The sequence below is a fragment of the Emericellopsis cladophorae genome (assembly GCF_022114955.1).
Source record: "Emericellopsis cladophorae strain MUM 19.33 chromosome Unknown NODE_10_length_638493_cov_120_236322, whole genome shotgun sequence".
Taxonomy (NCBI): Eukaryota; Fungi; Ascomycota; class Sordariomycetes; order Hypocreales; family Bionectriaceae; genus Emericellopsis; species Emericellopsis cladophorae.
In genome coordinates, this window is record NW_026250935.1 from 161,672 (window position 1) to 176,352 (window position 14,681).

General features: G+C 56.1%; 3 protein-coding genes across 3 annotated transcripts; 1 reads left to right on the forward strand and 2 right to left on the reverse strand.

Moving 5' to 3' along the window:
* Positions 1-711: 711 nt before the first annotated feature.
* On the reverse strand, positions 712-2,912 carry J7T54_002062 (uncharacterized protein; the record flags this gene model as incomplete). Its single annotated transcript, XM_051504662.1, has 3 exons — positions 712-1,434; positions 1,487-2,677; positions 2,736-2,912. 3 exons carry the CDS (start codon positions 2,910-2,912, stop codon positions 712-714), a joined length of 2,091 nt encoding a protein of 696 aa, XP_051363759.1.
* A 1,582-nt stretch (positions 2,913-4,494) lies between these two features.
* J7T54_002063 (G2/mitotic-specific cyclin-like protein) lies at positions 4,495-6,528 on the reverse strand (the record flags this gene model as incomplete). The annotated part of the gene is made up of 3 exons (XM_051504663.1): positions 4,495-5,307; positions 5,362-6,444; positions 6,517-6,528. 3 exons carry the CDS (start codon positions 6,526-6,528, stop codon positions 4,495-4,497), a joined length of 1,908 nt encoding a protein of 635 aa, XP_051363760.1.
* Positions 6,529-11,992: 5,464 nt separating this feature from the next.
* On the forward strand, positions 11,993-13,897 carry J7T54_002064 (putative transcriptional regulatory protein-like protein; the record flags this gene model as incomplete). The annotated part of the gene is made up of 2 exons (XM_051504665.1): positions 11,993-12,757; positions 12,818-13,897. 2 exons carry the CDS (start codon positions 11,993-11,995, stop codon positions 13,895-13,897), a joined length of 1,845 nt encoding a protein of 614 aa, XP_051363761.1.
* Between the last annotated feature and the right edge of the window lie 784 nt (positions 13,898-14,681).

Genomic DNA, 14,681 nt, shown 5'->3' on the forward strand with positions numbered 1-14,681 from the left:
GAGAGGGCAGAGGGAGGAAGAAACTCGAGGGGGAGACGGAGGTGGATGGACCGGCTCGAGTTCGCGATGGTGTCATGCGGGGCGCCTCTGCACACGCACGTGCATCAAGCTTGCAGTCAGGCGCCTAAAGTACCGTATCGTACCTTACCGTTCATTGCTGGCAATTCTGTACTCAATCGGCTTATGGTACTATTGGCATGGCATGAACTGATACTCAGTCTTAGTTTGTCACGCATACAATCAGCCCGGCATTGCCCCGACTACTGGTCTGCGCAGTGAACCACCATCTCTTCACCCGCTGGACATGGTCGACAGACAAAAACTGCTAAAGTCAACACAGATTGTATCTAGTCTATCGTCTAGCCTCTAGCTGTACCCTGCTTTTGAACATGTCTGCTCACACATCCTCCTCTCTCTGTCCGCCCACACCACGAGGGCACCAAGAACAAAAGAACGCACAAGACACACCTTGCACAGTGTGACGCACAATAAAGACAAGCATGAAACCCCAGACGCCGTCTGATGCAGTACAGATCAGATACAACCGACCCTCTCGTCGCCTCACCGGCGCCCAGATCTGGTGGCCGCTCTCAAAAATGGCTCGTTTGCCTCGCCAAGCCAGAATCCCCCCCGTCGTCCGTTCCCGTCGTCCATCCAGGCCCGCCGGCTATGCGCGGTAATTATCTGGATGCCGTCCAACAGCAGGCCGCCCTATTTCGAACCACCGACAGCCTTGGGCAGCGACCGCCACCCCTGCTCGTTGGGCAGCTTCATCCGGCCAAAGTCCTCGTCCAGGTCCAGGATCACCTTGAGCGCATTCCGGCTGCGCGCAAACGGGCTCGTGTCCAGCTGGCCCTTGATGGACGACGCCGCCTCCGCCACGCCGACGTGCGCCGCCGTCTCCTGCTTACTACCAGGCATCGGGAGCAGCGTCTGCAGGAGCTCGTACGCCGCGAGCGTGAAGCCAAACTGCGGCGACGAGCGGAAGATGCGCGCCGGCCCGCCCTTGAAGAAGGCCGTGAAGCCCTCCTCCTTCCAGATCGTCCGCGCTGCGTGCCGGAGGTCCGTGTACTGCGCCTCGCCTTTGCGCGCCTCCACCTGGAGTCGCGTCTTGATCACGTCGCACGGCGTCGTCAGGTACGCGGCCGGCATGCCCGCAATCGCACCGGCCGTCAGGAGCTGCAGGATGCCCAGCTTCTTGGTCGGCGACTCGCCGAAAAAGTCCTTCTTCAGGTGGCTGTAGGTCGGGAAGTAGATGGCCGAAAAGGGCACGTCGCGCAGCAGACACGCCGACGCGCCCTTGTACAGGCCGACGAGACCGAGGTTGCGCACGATCCACATGGCCGACCGCTTCGGCGCGCCGTCGACCGTCTTTGCGATTTCACCCTGGACCTGCAGGCGGATCTTGACGATTTCGAGGGGGTTGGTGAAGACCTGTCACTGTCAGCATGGGAGAACAGGGCACAAACAAAGAGAAGAAACGTACAACTTGGCACGCGCCAGCCGTGCCACCCGAGATGACTTCCGACGCCAGGCTGAGCTGGCTCGACGTCTTGTCGGCCAGGGCGCCGCGCATCAGGTCGTTGACCGTCAGCTTGATGGCCTTTTCCGGCGCCACGCCGACCAGCTGCGGCAGCACGCCCGAGTACAGCCCGCGGAAGCCCTCGTTCTTGACCACCTTTTGGAAGCAGTCGATGGAGTTCTTGTACAGGCGCTGCCCGGGCTGCGCCCCGCGCTGGTTCTGCAGGCGGGTCTTGACCAGGTCGATTGGGTACACCATAAAGGCGCCAAACGCACCGGCCATGGAGCCCAGGCCAAAGTTGTAGGCCGACTCGAGGACGCTGCGCAGGACGTGGCCGCTGGCCGACTTGGCCGCCGCTACGGTGCTGCTCTGGTCCTGCGCGTCGTAGATGGGGTTCCTCCACGAGGGGTCTAGCACCTTGGCAAAGTCGCTCAGGCCTAGGCGGCCCGAGGGCTTGTCGAGGCCGGCAAAGTGGAAGAGAATGTCGGCCTCCATGGGCGTGAAGAGCGAGAACCGGGTGATCTTGGCCGCCTCGTTGAGGAACTCGGAGCGCGTGATCTTGCCGTCCGCGGACCCCTCGACGGCGCGGCGCAGGATCAGCTCGACCAGGTCCATCTCCTTCATCATGTTCTGGAAGGCGCGCACGTTGGCGTACGAGATCTTGCTGCCGGCCGAGATGTTGCACAGCGTGTGCAGGTTCTCCAGCAGGTGGTCTGACAGCTTGTGCTTGGCCGTCTCGACGACGATGCGCTCAAAGTCCTCGGGGTTGATGTAGCCGTCGCCGTCCTTGTCGAAGAGCTGAAAGGCCTGGCGGATGCGCTCGCCCTGCAGGCCGCGCAGCATCTGCGAGAACTGCGGGTAGTCGAGGTTGTGGCGCTTCTTGCGGCTGCCAATGTACAGCTTGGCCCACTCGCAGTCCCAGTCAAATGGGATGTTATCCGGTCCCTTGTTCAGCTCGTACAGGCGGCGAAAGTCCTCGTAGCGCACGGTGCCATTGCGCTCCACGTCAAAGAGGCGAAAGGCAATCTCGTACTCCGAGTCGGGCTTCATGAGCAGGTTCTCAAAGACACCCCAGTCGGTCAGGGTGACGCGTCCGCAGTTCTTCATGTCCGCGACGCGGAAGAGAATCGAGTACTGCTCTCGCTTGATCTTGTGCTGTTTCGCATGGCGGTTAGTCACCGCCTCTGTCTCTGTCTCTAGATCAGCAACTCACAAAGTCCTCGTTCTTGGGCACAATGGCTGTGATAAACTCCTCCGGCCCCATGTAGAGCTCGCCCGTCTCGGGATCCTTGACGGCGTTGGACGTGAACCGCGCCTTGGTCTGGGCGGACATTTGCGTAGCCTCGGTACCCATGAGGCTGTCCTTGACAGCCTCCTTGACCGTCACCATCTGTGCCATTGTGTCGTCTGCTGCCAACGGACTCGATAAGCCCATCCGTAATCGTCGAGAACTGCTCGTCGCGTGCGCAGTCGGCTGGAGAGGGGTGGGCGGGCGGACGTGGTTATCAATTCAAGATTCAAAGTCGAAAAAGAGGGATCTGCGAGGCCGGGATCGCACCAACCGCGGCAGGTGTCGAAGCAAAGGTTTGTGGACAAAATAAAAAGAATTTTTTTGGCTCTGGCCGCGTCGTCCAAATCAGGTCCAAGACTCTCCAAGAGACGGCGATAACGAGAACAGGTAAGAAAACCTGGAGTAGTGTTCCAAAGAATCTGGGGTCAGAGAGAACTCCAGACTGAGGATTGAGTCAATTTGAGATCCTGATGGCTACGAAAAACAGTGGAACGCTCCCTGCGGTCCACGCATCAAGGTTCACGAGCCAAAAAGAAGTAGACACTCGCTCGGCGGAAGTCTGTTTCCTTAGCTAGGGCGGCAGTCGAAGGGTGTGTCGGTGGGTTTTCTGTCATCGGGCTGGCGCGGCGGCGACGCCCCAAGAAAGGCACAGGCACATGCGCGCCAATGGAACCACTTTGTTCCGGTCGCCTAGCCAGGGGTCCGGGCGCGCCGGTGGCAGGAACAACCAGCATCTCCTTATTACGTACGTGGGTACCTGGCAAGTTAGCCCACAGTATCGCTGAGAAAGCTGTCAATTGCTTTATTTAGGCTATAACTAATCAATTCCTTTTTCCATCATGCCTGGTTTGGCTGTGATCAGACTGACACTTTGCTTGTTCTCTGTGCTCAATTTGAAGTGTCAGCTGTGCTCACGCCGGATGGATCCGATTACGTCAAGGCGAGGAGGCATCTCTGCTGCCGCCGGCCATCGGCATTGGCGCGCGCGGTCTTTGCTCGGCGTCGTGGGTTTCGGAGAGACCTCCGACGGCTGCATTCACCTCGACGACACAAAGCCAAAATATCAACATCAGTGCACAACGAGCTATCAATCGGAACAATTCTATTAGCGCCTGCCGCCTCCGTAACGCCGTCCTGTTTTGAGACATCTATGTTTGCCATGGGCTCCGCAAAAATAAAACATGATAAAATGAAAAAGCGCAAGGCCAGCGAGATGAATCCATACAGTACCAGTGATCACTCACTGGCCAAATAATCCTATATCAGCTTCCAAAACCCCTTGGCGAGTCTTGGCTCATTGTCGGCGCGCACCCTTGTCCGCGAGGTGAAACGAGTCCCTTGAACGCCTGGTTTGGTATAGCAGAAAGCAAGTGTATTCAAAGGTGCAAAAGAGGTAGGTCGTAAGCTCATAAACGTCGTCTCGAGTGGTTGTTGTGTTCGTTGTCGTAGAGAGCCACTGTGCCAGCGACCTGGCGAGTCTTGCGCCTTTGCGAGTCGAAAAGCAAACAATTCCCTCCGCGTGGAGAGGTCCGACACGTATCCCGCGCTATTCGACGGAGCGGAAAGCAGAGCAAGTCAGGCCGAGGCGAAACACTGCAGAGTGGTTTTCATACAGTCCAAATACTCGTTGACCGGCCTGGGGGCATGTGACTGTGTATATCGCAGCTCCCGCCGTCGTGTCCTAGACCTGGCGGGGGAAGCAAGGGTGGCCTTCTTTGAAGAGAGCCTGAGTCTGGAGGCGCTTGCGTACAGGCATGCTGTGGTGTGGCAGTGCGAACCCGCTATCGAGGACCTTTTGCACGAGGACCGAGCACTCCTTGAAGCGGCGGTCGGCATACTTCTCAAAGATGACACTGTGATGGTCCATCGGAATCTCGCAACACTCAATCAGCATCACCACCAGGGGTTGAAGCTGGCCATAGGTGTAGCCCGAGTAGTGGACATGGGCAAGACCCCAGTCACCCTTGTTGAGGACCAAGCGCGCCAGGCAATGCGCACCGGCAGCGAGGAAGCTGGGGGGTGAAGCGACAAAGCGCTCATCCACGATGGTGAGCTCGAGGAAGTACTTGGCCAACGTTCGTGTGTCCAGATCATAGTCGTCGGCCTTGCTGACACGGCGCAGAAAGCTCATCGGACCGGGCCATCCAAGCTCAAAGTTCAGCATGCTAAGCATGAAGCGCTCAGCTTTGATGATCTCCTCAGCGCTGTAGCCATCCTCAACCATGTAGACCAACTCGCTCAGTGATGGACAATTGATCTCTTCGTACTTTGACGCGACCAGCAGGGCTGTTGCTCCTACAAGCTGCAGCTTCCCAATGGACACAACCTTGGCGGATAGGAACCGGTCGATGTAGTTGACGGTGAGAAACAAGGTCTCGGGGAGAAGTGTGAAGCGCTGGTGCACCTGGACGAGCCACTCCATCAAGACCGCTCGCATGGACCATTGGATCTCGGTCTGGAACTCGATATAATGAGGGTTAGGGAGCATGGATGCCTGATGTGTCAAAGTGAGTACAGGCTCGGGATACGCGGTTGGAGGGGAACCTACCTCAAGTTTACGCATGTAGCAGAAGATATCGTCTCCATACTCGGCGACCATGCTGACATCCCACGCCTCGTCCTCAACATCTTCCGGAGCCCGAGTCGACTCGACGAAAATTCTGGCTTCCTCCATCTCTCGCTGAATGCGCATTGTGACCTTGGGCTGAAGAAGAGTCGTCATGCCGCCGTGGGTGAAGTCACCAGGCTGCACGGAGCGAGCTGTGGTGTATCCTTGGTCAGCATCTTCGTACTCTTCGTCTTCTTCGTCCCACCACTCTTCGGGTTCCGAAAGGCCAGGCGTCGGCCCATCTGTGTGTTGAGTCGCGGATAGAACACCATCCTCCTCGATGATTTCCGATAGCCTCGAGAGGCGCTCCACTTGGGGCTCCTCGGCGGCCGGAGGCATACGGGCGGTCTCGTAGCTTCCGTCATTTGCTTGCTGCACTGGGCCCTCGGCAAGCATGTCCACCAACGCGTCCCGCTCCATCATCTCAATCGGCACCAGGTCAACGGCGTCATCAATTGTTTCGACCGATCCAGTTCGCTCCAATTGGCGACTCTGCGTCCGGCGGAGCGCAGGCTGCTCCTGCTTCAACTGCGGCTGGCTTTTGTGGTGACGAGGTTGCAGTAGATGCGAGGAGGCGTCTTTCACTTGGACGACAGCGGAAGGCTCTTCCTCCTGCAGCGGTTCCTCGTCGATCTTGGCCCCGACAACAGCAGGTTGCTTGGTTTTCTGGGCAACGTTAAATGTCTTGAGCTGAGGTCCCGCAGAGGGTTGTGGTGCAGGTTTAGATGGATATGAAACCCTCGTCGAGGGCACGTTCTCTTTCCGGATGGTGATGCTCTGTGGCTTCACGTAGTCACCATTCTTTCCCTGGCCCAGGTACATTGACTTGGCCTTGTGGATCTTCGCTCCATCCTTCGTCCCGTTGTTGTTATGTTTAGCGATGTTCGTCAGGTCGGCGAAGGCAGCACGCTTAGCTGGCGCGCGAACACCAGCCATTGACGCGTTCGTCTGTAGATTTCCGGTCGACTTGTGTTTCTGGTGGAGAGCAGGTTTGGCATTCTCCCCGCCGCGAGGACGACACGGCTATCACGGTCAGTATTGTTGCTCGCCTGGAGGGAGGCCAATGGAAGGCCCTGGGCAAGCAATGGCACGAACCTGGGCATTCATGGTAACTGGGGAGCAAGAGCTTTTCCAGAAGAAGCAGAAGAAGAGATGTTGATTGATCCTGTTGTGACGCAGTCGATACGCCCAGTAGACGTCCGAAAAGCACCGAGGAGCTCCCTAACGCAATGTGGTATTATGTCGTGATGGGCAGCTCAGGCTGTTGGCGGATGTTGATGCAAAGTCGAGATCGGCAAGAAAACAGACGCGATGGATTGACGCGACGACCGTGGTCTGCCTACAAAAGCAATCGAGAATAAACGAAGGGAAAGTAGGTCCCAAAGGACGGAGCTGGCGAAAGTGATGGGAGAAGGAAGGAATCAAAGCGCGCAATGCCACCGTATTCAGGTAGAAATCAGGAGAATGTCTCGAGCGCTCAATCCCGCCTGGCCTTGCCGAGGATTGCTGACAGTGGAGGTCGTCGAGAAGGCGCGCCAAAGCTCGTAAAATTGGCGTGGAATAATCAAGTCCAGCGTGACGAGCGAGAAAATCCTAGGTTTGGAGCACAGGTGAGGCCCAATGCGTGCAGATAATCTCGCCTGATGGTCATTTGTGATTTAAGATGAACTGCAGCTCTTGCTCCGAGCTCTGTATCCAGCAGTGTTTATTTGTTTATGTCGCTGCATTGGCTTGCATTAGAGACATCTGCGTCCCAAATGAGACTAGTTCACTCCAGTTTTCAGGCTGCACAATCCAGAATCAAGCTGCACAAGCCAATCAATCCTTTGGAGCTACCCGCTGGTCGTCGTCACAGCGATGACGAAAATCCGGGGTCGTCGATTCTCTCCAGAGGATCCTATATGGACTTGACATTGGCTTTCATATATCAAAATGCAACGCGGTGCTCTGCTGACGCTGCCCTTTCGAATGAATGGTGTCTGGCTGACCGCCTTTGTCAAGGCCGATGCCTGGAATGACAGCTCGCGCAATTGAACTCGTCTCGGGAGCTAGTCCGATTCCGGAATCATGATTATGCGTCGCGTCTCACCCGTTCATACGATGAGTTCCAAAAGACTTATCAAAAGGCATCCGCAACCACAGTACTCCTTTTCATCTTCTGAAAGCGTGCAAAAGATCTCAAACTAGCTATCGGGCTTTTTTTACGCATCTCTGAGGCCTGCATGTGTGACTACAGACCGCGCAATTGACGATCGCCAGTGGAGCCAGAAGCGCGTCGGATCGCCAATCGATAAGACGCCAACCACTCACGTTTGCACGTGATCAGCAGCGTCACGGCTCTCGACTTGACCCGATGGCAGGGCAACACATTTTAGACTAAAAGACCTGGAAACAAAGAAAACCTTAAGTAGTTGCATTTCGTGCTTCTGCGCGACTTTGGATGCGATCATGTCGTCGTGACGCAAATTTGCGACTGAGCCGCGAATGACCCTTTGAAGGGGCGTGCGCACCGCCGTTTCATCCACAATCTCGGGTACACCGTCGGCTGGTCCCAGCTGTCCGTAGGACATAGTTCGAGGTCTTCTCTGGCCGTGCGACCTCATTGCGACTCGATATATCTCTTTGATGAATCGGCGGCCTTTGGTGAGTGGTGGTTAGAATGTCGGTCGGCAGCTTGGTATCACCCCCTCACTCAGGTGGTGCGCCACGCACGACCGCACTAGACTATCCTGAGCTTCCGATATTTCACGTCGCGCTGTCTCCAGCGCGCGAGCATCGAACACGAAGATATTAGGCTCGGATCCCATGGAGATGTGACACACAATCAGAAATTCTAGAAAAATTTACCTGGTCTGACACCAGCTCGTCTTCGATGACCGTCTCTCGTCGTCTCCTTCGCACAGTCCGTCGACGTAGGCTTGGCACTGTGTGTCTTCCAGACGAAAGAGATATGCTTCCACGACACGAAAGGTCATGCGCTGTCTCAGGTTGACATCCTAAGGCGATGTAAACCACATAGGAAGATAGAGCGATGGTTTGAAACTCGGTTTGCGTACGACTGTAGTCCATGCGCTCAGTATATGGCTATGCGCGCCACGCAAAAGCTTGTCGCAATATGCCGACGCTGTCGCATTGCGCCTGCGCTTGTGTCCTTTTGCGACCAGGATGATGCGACCAGGCGTCCATCCTGACCATCACAGTGAACCAGATCACTAGCTCATACTTCTGTGTGCACGCCTCTACAAGATCGGCACAGCAAAGAGCGCGCACTGATATGGCTTTAAGCAGGCCATGTTTCACGATGAACGCTTCCAACCATCAAGGCATCGCATTCATCCTCCGACCGCGTGACTGACTGCCTGACTGTGATGTGCGGTAGTGGTGCCGATCCTCGCGCATGGGTTCGAGGGTTCGACTTTCGTCACCCACTGGCTAAAATAATGCGCAGATCCACCTCCAGCCACAAATGCCATCGCTGTCTTGATTGCGACAATCGCCGCCCGTCTGACTCGACGCAAAGGGCCTTTGGGAGGGCTCTGGTGAGGAAGTTTATGAATTATGGCGCACAAGTTTCTCCCGGAACCACCCTCTTTTGCGGGTGTACCCATGGGTGGAGGATATTGGGGCCGCCACTTCCAAGAGGCCCGCTTGACATGCGCCTTGCTGGACCACATACGTTCATCACAAGACACACCGTCTTTTGCGCTCGCCAATGCGCTCAAGGGTACCTTGTGGTCGCGCCGCAAGCTGGGGCTCTAGCCGGTCCCGCAAGGGGTCATTGTTGCCAAAAAGACATAACATGCCCAATTCAATAAACAAGTGGAAAAGGCTTGGCTTTGCGATCGCTGCGCACCGGCGCATAAGCAGAGACAGGATGCTGAACGGTCCGTGATCTCCATGACAGAGGCGCCCAAACGCGAGCACGCGCGCGTAGTCAATGGCTCATTGCGCTCTCCATGTCTTTAGAAGCGACGTTCACATTGCAGCTCCTGATCGCAGCCGCTGGCGAGCGCCGAACGTACCTAGTCGCCGACTTTGGCTCTGGCATGTCTCTTTTCGGAGCGGCCATAGGGTTGTATGATCGGTTCCTGGTCTGCGAGCCAATGATCCGCTATCGCTGGCGTCCCCAGAAGCGCCCGCCATCTTGTGCAGGGATCCCAAGTTAGTTACGACCTACCTTTTCATCCATACATAGGTATTGAAAGTGGCTCGAGGGAAGAGGAGGAATTCGTATTCATTACCGACAAAGGCCCAGAGACACGACTGCCGCTGCGGTATACTCACAATGCTCATGGTCCTGTCTCTGCTCGGCTCCTGTGGCAGTGTTTGACACATCCTCTGGCATCCCGATCTTAGCACTGTTTCGAGACCTCCAACTCGAGGCGCAAGTCACGAGTCCTGTGCCGTGTATGGCCTCGGCCTCCAGGGCTTATCTGCTTCCAAGCTTGCGCAGCTGAGGGTTTGTCGCGCCTGTCCGCACGGTGAGTGATTGTTTGTTTGTTGTTCGCTCAAAATCACCCAGAAGCAGCGCAGCCAGGTCGCGACAATGGGTCGGGCACTGGCAGCCGTAGATGATGGTCAGCCAGTCGTCTATCCGCATGATCCTGCATGGCCTCTTGTCAGGGCACAACATGCTTTGCCGAGACTCAGATGTAGAGCGGTGCAGCGGAGTCAGGCACGCACGCGCGCACTCTGACAGATACCTACAACAAGGTAGGTAGATTTAGATCTGTTCTGGTTTGGTCGGATGATGACGCTTTTCTGTCACTCACACTCGGGTCATACTTTCCGCGCCCGTATCGACAGGAAACTGCGCTTGCTGCGACGTGCGCTGGCTGGCCTGAAGTTTCCAGCTGCGTGCCGAATCAGCGACGTGGTTCCGGACACCTTGTGCTAGCGGAGCCCCATCAACCCACAGATGCGGCCTGCATGTCAACCTCTTGGATCTTTCGGGATACTCTGTGTCAATTCTTCTTGAGGGGTACGTTCACCGTCCCAGGGACTTGATAAAGTTTCTGCTCTGGGCAAAGCCTGTTTCTCCAGTGGAAAGTGGCAGCGTCTGCTGCTGCTCGGGTGAGCTGAATGGCATCGCATCCTGACGTCGATCAGATGGTATACCTTAGGTCTTGCAGCAGGTTGACTGGCAGCTCCAGTCGCCTCTACTTGTACATGTTGGCAGTTTATTGGATGGAGGCCGGGACCACAAGGGTTCAAGGGGCCTTGGCCAACTATCATCATGTAGCCCACGCAGATGCGATATGCTTGCTCATTGTTGAGGTGCCAGCAGCAGGCCGAGATCGACAGCCAAATGCGACCATTGCGCCACCACAGACGTCCATGAAAGTAGGGCTCAAGTCCCTCTCGCGCGTGCTTCATGGGCAATTCATTAAATTTCGAATATCAGTGGCAAGAATTGATAGCCCATAAGTGAAAATTTAACTCTATGCGCCACTGCAATCGCGAGAGAGCGGTCAGAATATGTGATATCGCACGGTTGTTGGGATGGTGGTGTGGGATGCGCAACTGTCGCATCTGGGGCAGCGGAAGGGCTCGAGCTGAGGCCTTGGTGCCCTTTCACACTGCACACTTTTCGGTACCAACACGACAGCCACCAACGCTTTCCAGTAGCTTCTAATGTGAATTGTCAGAGTCGCGAATCGTTTCCATAGAGGATAGAGTACGTTTGAAGGTGAACCTGCCCTGGCTGCGCACAAGAATCGCCAGAGATATGGCAGTTATGGAGGCGGCTGGCCTGGACCAGCTCTAGTGCGGTGCACCGTCCACTGTAATGGTTTCCCTTTAGCGGGTGAGCGCCTGGAACGGTATGTCCACAGTGCGCCTGCGACAAAATCGGTCGACCTCGCCTGGCTCCTCTTTTCCCTCCTCATGCACTCTCTTCGTCCGCTTCAGTTCTTGTGGCCGTCAACACAACCATTGTAGGCCGCTCAAGACGTCCATGGTAAGTCATCAGTCCTCCAAGCACACACTCGACACTTGGGAACGTGTGTTTCCTACTTCCCATGTATACAATGACGTTCGCATCGCTATGTCTCCTCCACAGCGTCCGGCGCTTGGCCTGCGACGACGACGGCTTCCACCTACTGGCAGGAGGCTTGTCCCCTTCCTTTGCCATGTCATCGAGGCCTCTTTACCTTCGCGATCACTGACAAAGTCCACAGATCTCGTTTGCTTCAAGATCTGTTGCCCGTTTCGTTCGACTGTCTCGACCCTCCTCCTCAGCGTATACCGCACCGCAACATCCTCGATCCCATCCGGCGCTTACCGCCTGGCACCCAGGGGGAATACACTTTCGAAGTTCAATCGTATATTGGTCATCTGAAAAAGTCGAGAAATCCTTCATCTGAGTTCTTTTCGAAGACAGAAGTGGGTTTCATTTAATCTCGCCCAGCGACACCCTGACGGGGCTTTGACCCGTCATCTCTCGAGTGTGGACTCCGCCCCATTTGAGTCGGATCTGCCGTCGCGGAAGACGAACAGCGCTTGGTCCTTACGACCATCGTTGCCCATTCTCTCCAATCATCCCCCGATTCCCGCACAAAATCGAGCCATAATGACCTCAATGTCACCTTACGACCGTGCTGTCGACACGGTGGAAGCTTCCCCCAGCCAGAATGGCACCTCTCCGCGCCAGGCTTCTACACCGAAGCAAGTCTCCTTTGAGCTCATGTTCACTGGAGCCCATGCTCGTGCGCGCTTGCCGATGCGTGTTCAAATCTACCCTCACGATACCACAGAGTCCATTGTGACGACTGTCAAAAACTTCTACGGTCTCTACACCGGCCCATCGGGCGCCAAGGGCGTTAGCTTTGAGGATAAGGATGGCAATACCCTCATTGCTCGCTACGAGAACTTCTACCACAACATGACCATTTACGTGAGGGTCTTTGAGGAGTTTCCGGCCGAACAAAGCGTCAATGCGACCGCCCCATTTCAGGGTCCGGCTGTGCTTGCCAACGGCTATCATCACGGCGAGGGCCCTGCCGCTTTCCATGCCCATCGCCCATCGCATGATTTTGGCCGCCCTGCTCCAAGAGTATCAAGGCAACGTAGCCGATCTCCTGGATCTTCCAAGTCCCAAAGAGACGCATCCGTCGGCAGCACTGGTCAGAAGCGTCGCTCACGGTCCGCAAAGCAACCAACTGCGCTGGGTCAAGCAGATACCTACAGCGAGAGCGTGGGCGGCTATAGCAGTGATGACGGTGCTGCCCACAGCACGACGTCTGCGCGGACCAAAGAGCAACTCGGCAATACCGATATCAGTGTCGAGAATATTGTCGAGGGCGGCCGTCGGAAGAGGGCAAAATTTGACAGCTCGGTATGCCTTGGCAGCCTTTCCGTGCTTCTTTCCCCTTTCTTTTCTAATCATGCTTCATAGGAACTACCATTGTTCGCGCCTCCGCAGATGCCCGCTGCTACTAGCAACCCTTCCGTTTCGCCTGCCCGTCGCATGGAATCGTATCGACCCTCCTTGCCCTCTGTCCACGCCGGTCAGAATCCCTTTACCAACCCTCGGCCGATGCAGGCTTCGCAAGCCTACAACAACATGCAGCACAATAACATGTACGCCCCGCAAAGTGCCGAGGGTCGCCGGGCGCGCAACACCAGCATCAGCATGACCGGCCAGGGCATCCTCCCAACCCCCGACCCAACTGTGGGCAGCACCGTGTCCGAGGAAGACAAGGACGTTGCGCTGCAGCTCATGCGACTCGGAGACATGTCCAACATTTCACACGGTCGCACATCCGGCTCCACGCTCGATGACATGTTCAGCGGCAGAGCCGATGCCCCGTCATCGACTGGCGCTACAAGCGACAGCGAGAGCGACAGTGGCAGCGACTTGCCTCCTGCTCGTCGCCAAAAGGTGGACGCCAACGGCTACGTGAAGCCCAGCATCTATCAGACCACTGAGTCCCGCTTCGTGCCGCCTCCCGTTGTCGATGACCACAAGCCCCGGCCCAATGGGTCAAAGCCGAAGTCATCCTCTGCCACAAAGCCCAAGAGCAAGCTGCCCAAGGCTCCTCGCCCAGCCACTCAGACGGTCGTGAAAGATATCCCGCTCAGCACCGGAGGACCCATATCGCCAAACTCGGCTGCGTCCTCCCGCAAACCATCCATCGCCTCTGTCAATGGCCCTGCGCAGCCCGGCGATGACGATCATCCTGACTTGTCGAGCAAGCCACGCTGCCAGCGCTGCCGAAAGTCAAAGAAGGGCTGCGACCGACAGCGTCCCTGCGGGCGCTGCCGCGACGCTGGTCTGACTGCTGAGCAGTGTATCAGCGAGGACGAGGGTAACGGTCGCAAAGGACGTTATGGACGCCACATGGGCGTTCCCATCAAGAAGGATGAGGCAGAGGCCCTCGCGACCATGACCCAGCCCACTCTTCTACCTGCAGCGCCCATTGCACTACCCCCCATGATCGCGTCGGCAGACAAGGCGAAGAAGCGCAAGCGGTAACGACAGTCCTTGAAGAGCACCACAAAATGAGCAAACACAAAAAACAGAGCACATGTGAGCGACACTCAGCGATGGCGTATTGTGTTTGAGGAGTGGCTGGCGCAGGATTTCTGTTCGAAACACAATGTCATTGGAGGACGTAATCATGACGGTCTACCAAGACCATTACACTCCTTACTCGGCGTTTGGCTCCTTGTTGGCGATTTTCAACAATGTTTCTTGTTATCCTAGTTGTTGTATGCCTGGCGCAGGCCAGCCCACGTCCTTGTCGTTAGACGGGCGAGGACACTGGGTGGTCGCGCAGGATCTTCACTTTTGGTGGGAGGGCGACCAATGGGCTGCAGATTGGGCCATGATGGTCTCGACCCTGATGGCTTTACTATTTGGTTTGGCAAAGAGCTGTGTGGAGGGCTGGAGCCGTGGGAGCAAAAGGAAGATCATGCGACGGCGAAAAGGGCCTGGTTACTCGAGGGTGATGGTATAGCAGGCCTCTCAGAGGGCTTGCGCATTCGAGCGCGGGAGGCTCTTTCATTTTTATCTGGTTTGGTGCTTCTTATGTTGTCTTCTATCTCGATGTATACGCGGTATTAAATGAATTACATTGCGAAAACCTGTATATCCGCGATACGAATGAATGCGCATACGCGGATGTTGTCTCTACGGAATGTTTCAGACAGGTTGTATATTTTTGTCTGGCACTCGAGGCCATTAGACATTGAGACCCAATTTCCACTGTTTTGGCTGTCATCTTCGTCTCTGATTCGCGTTGAGCAGCTCACGTGAG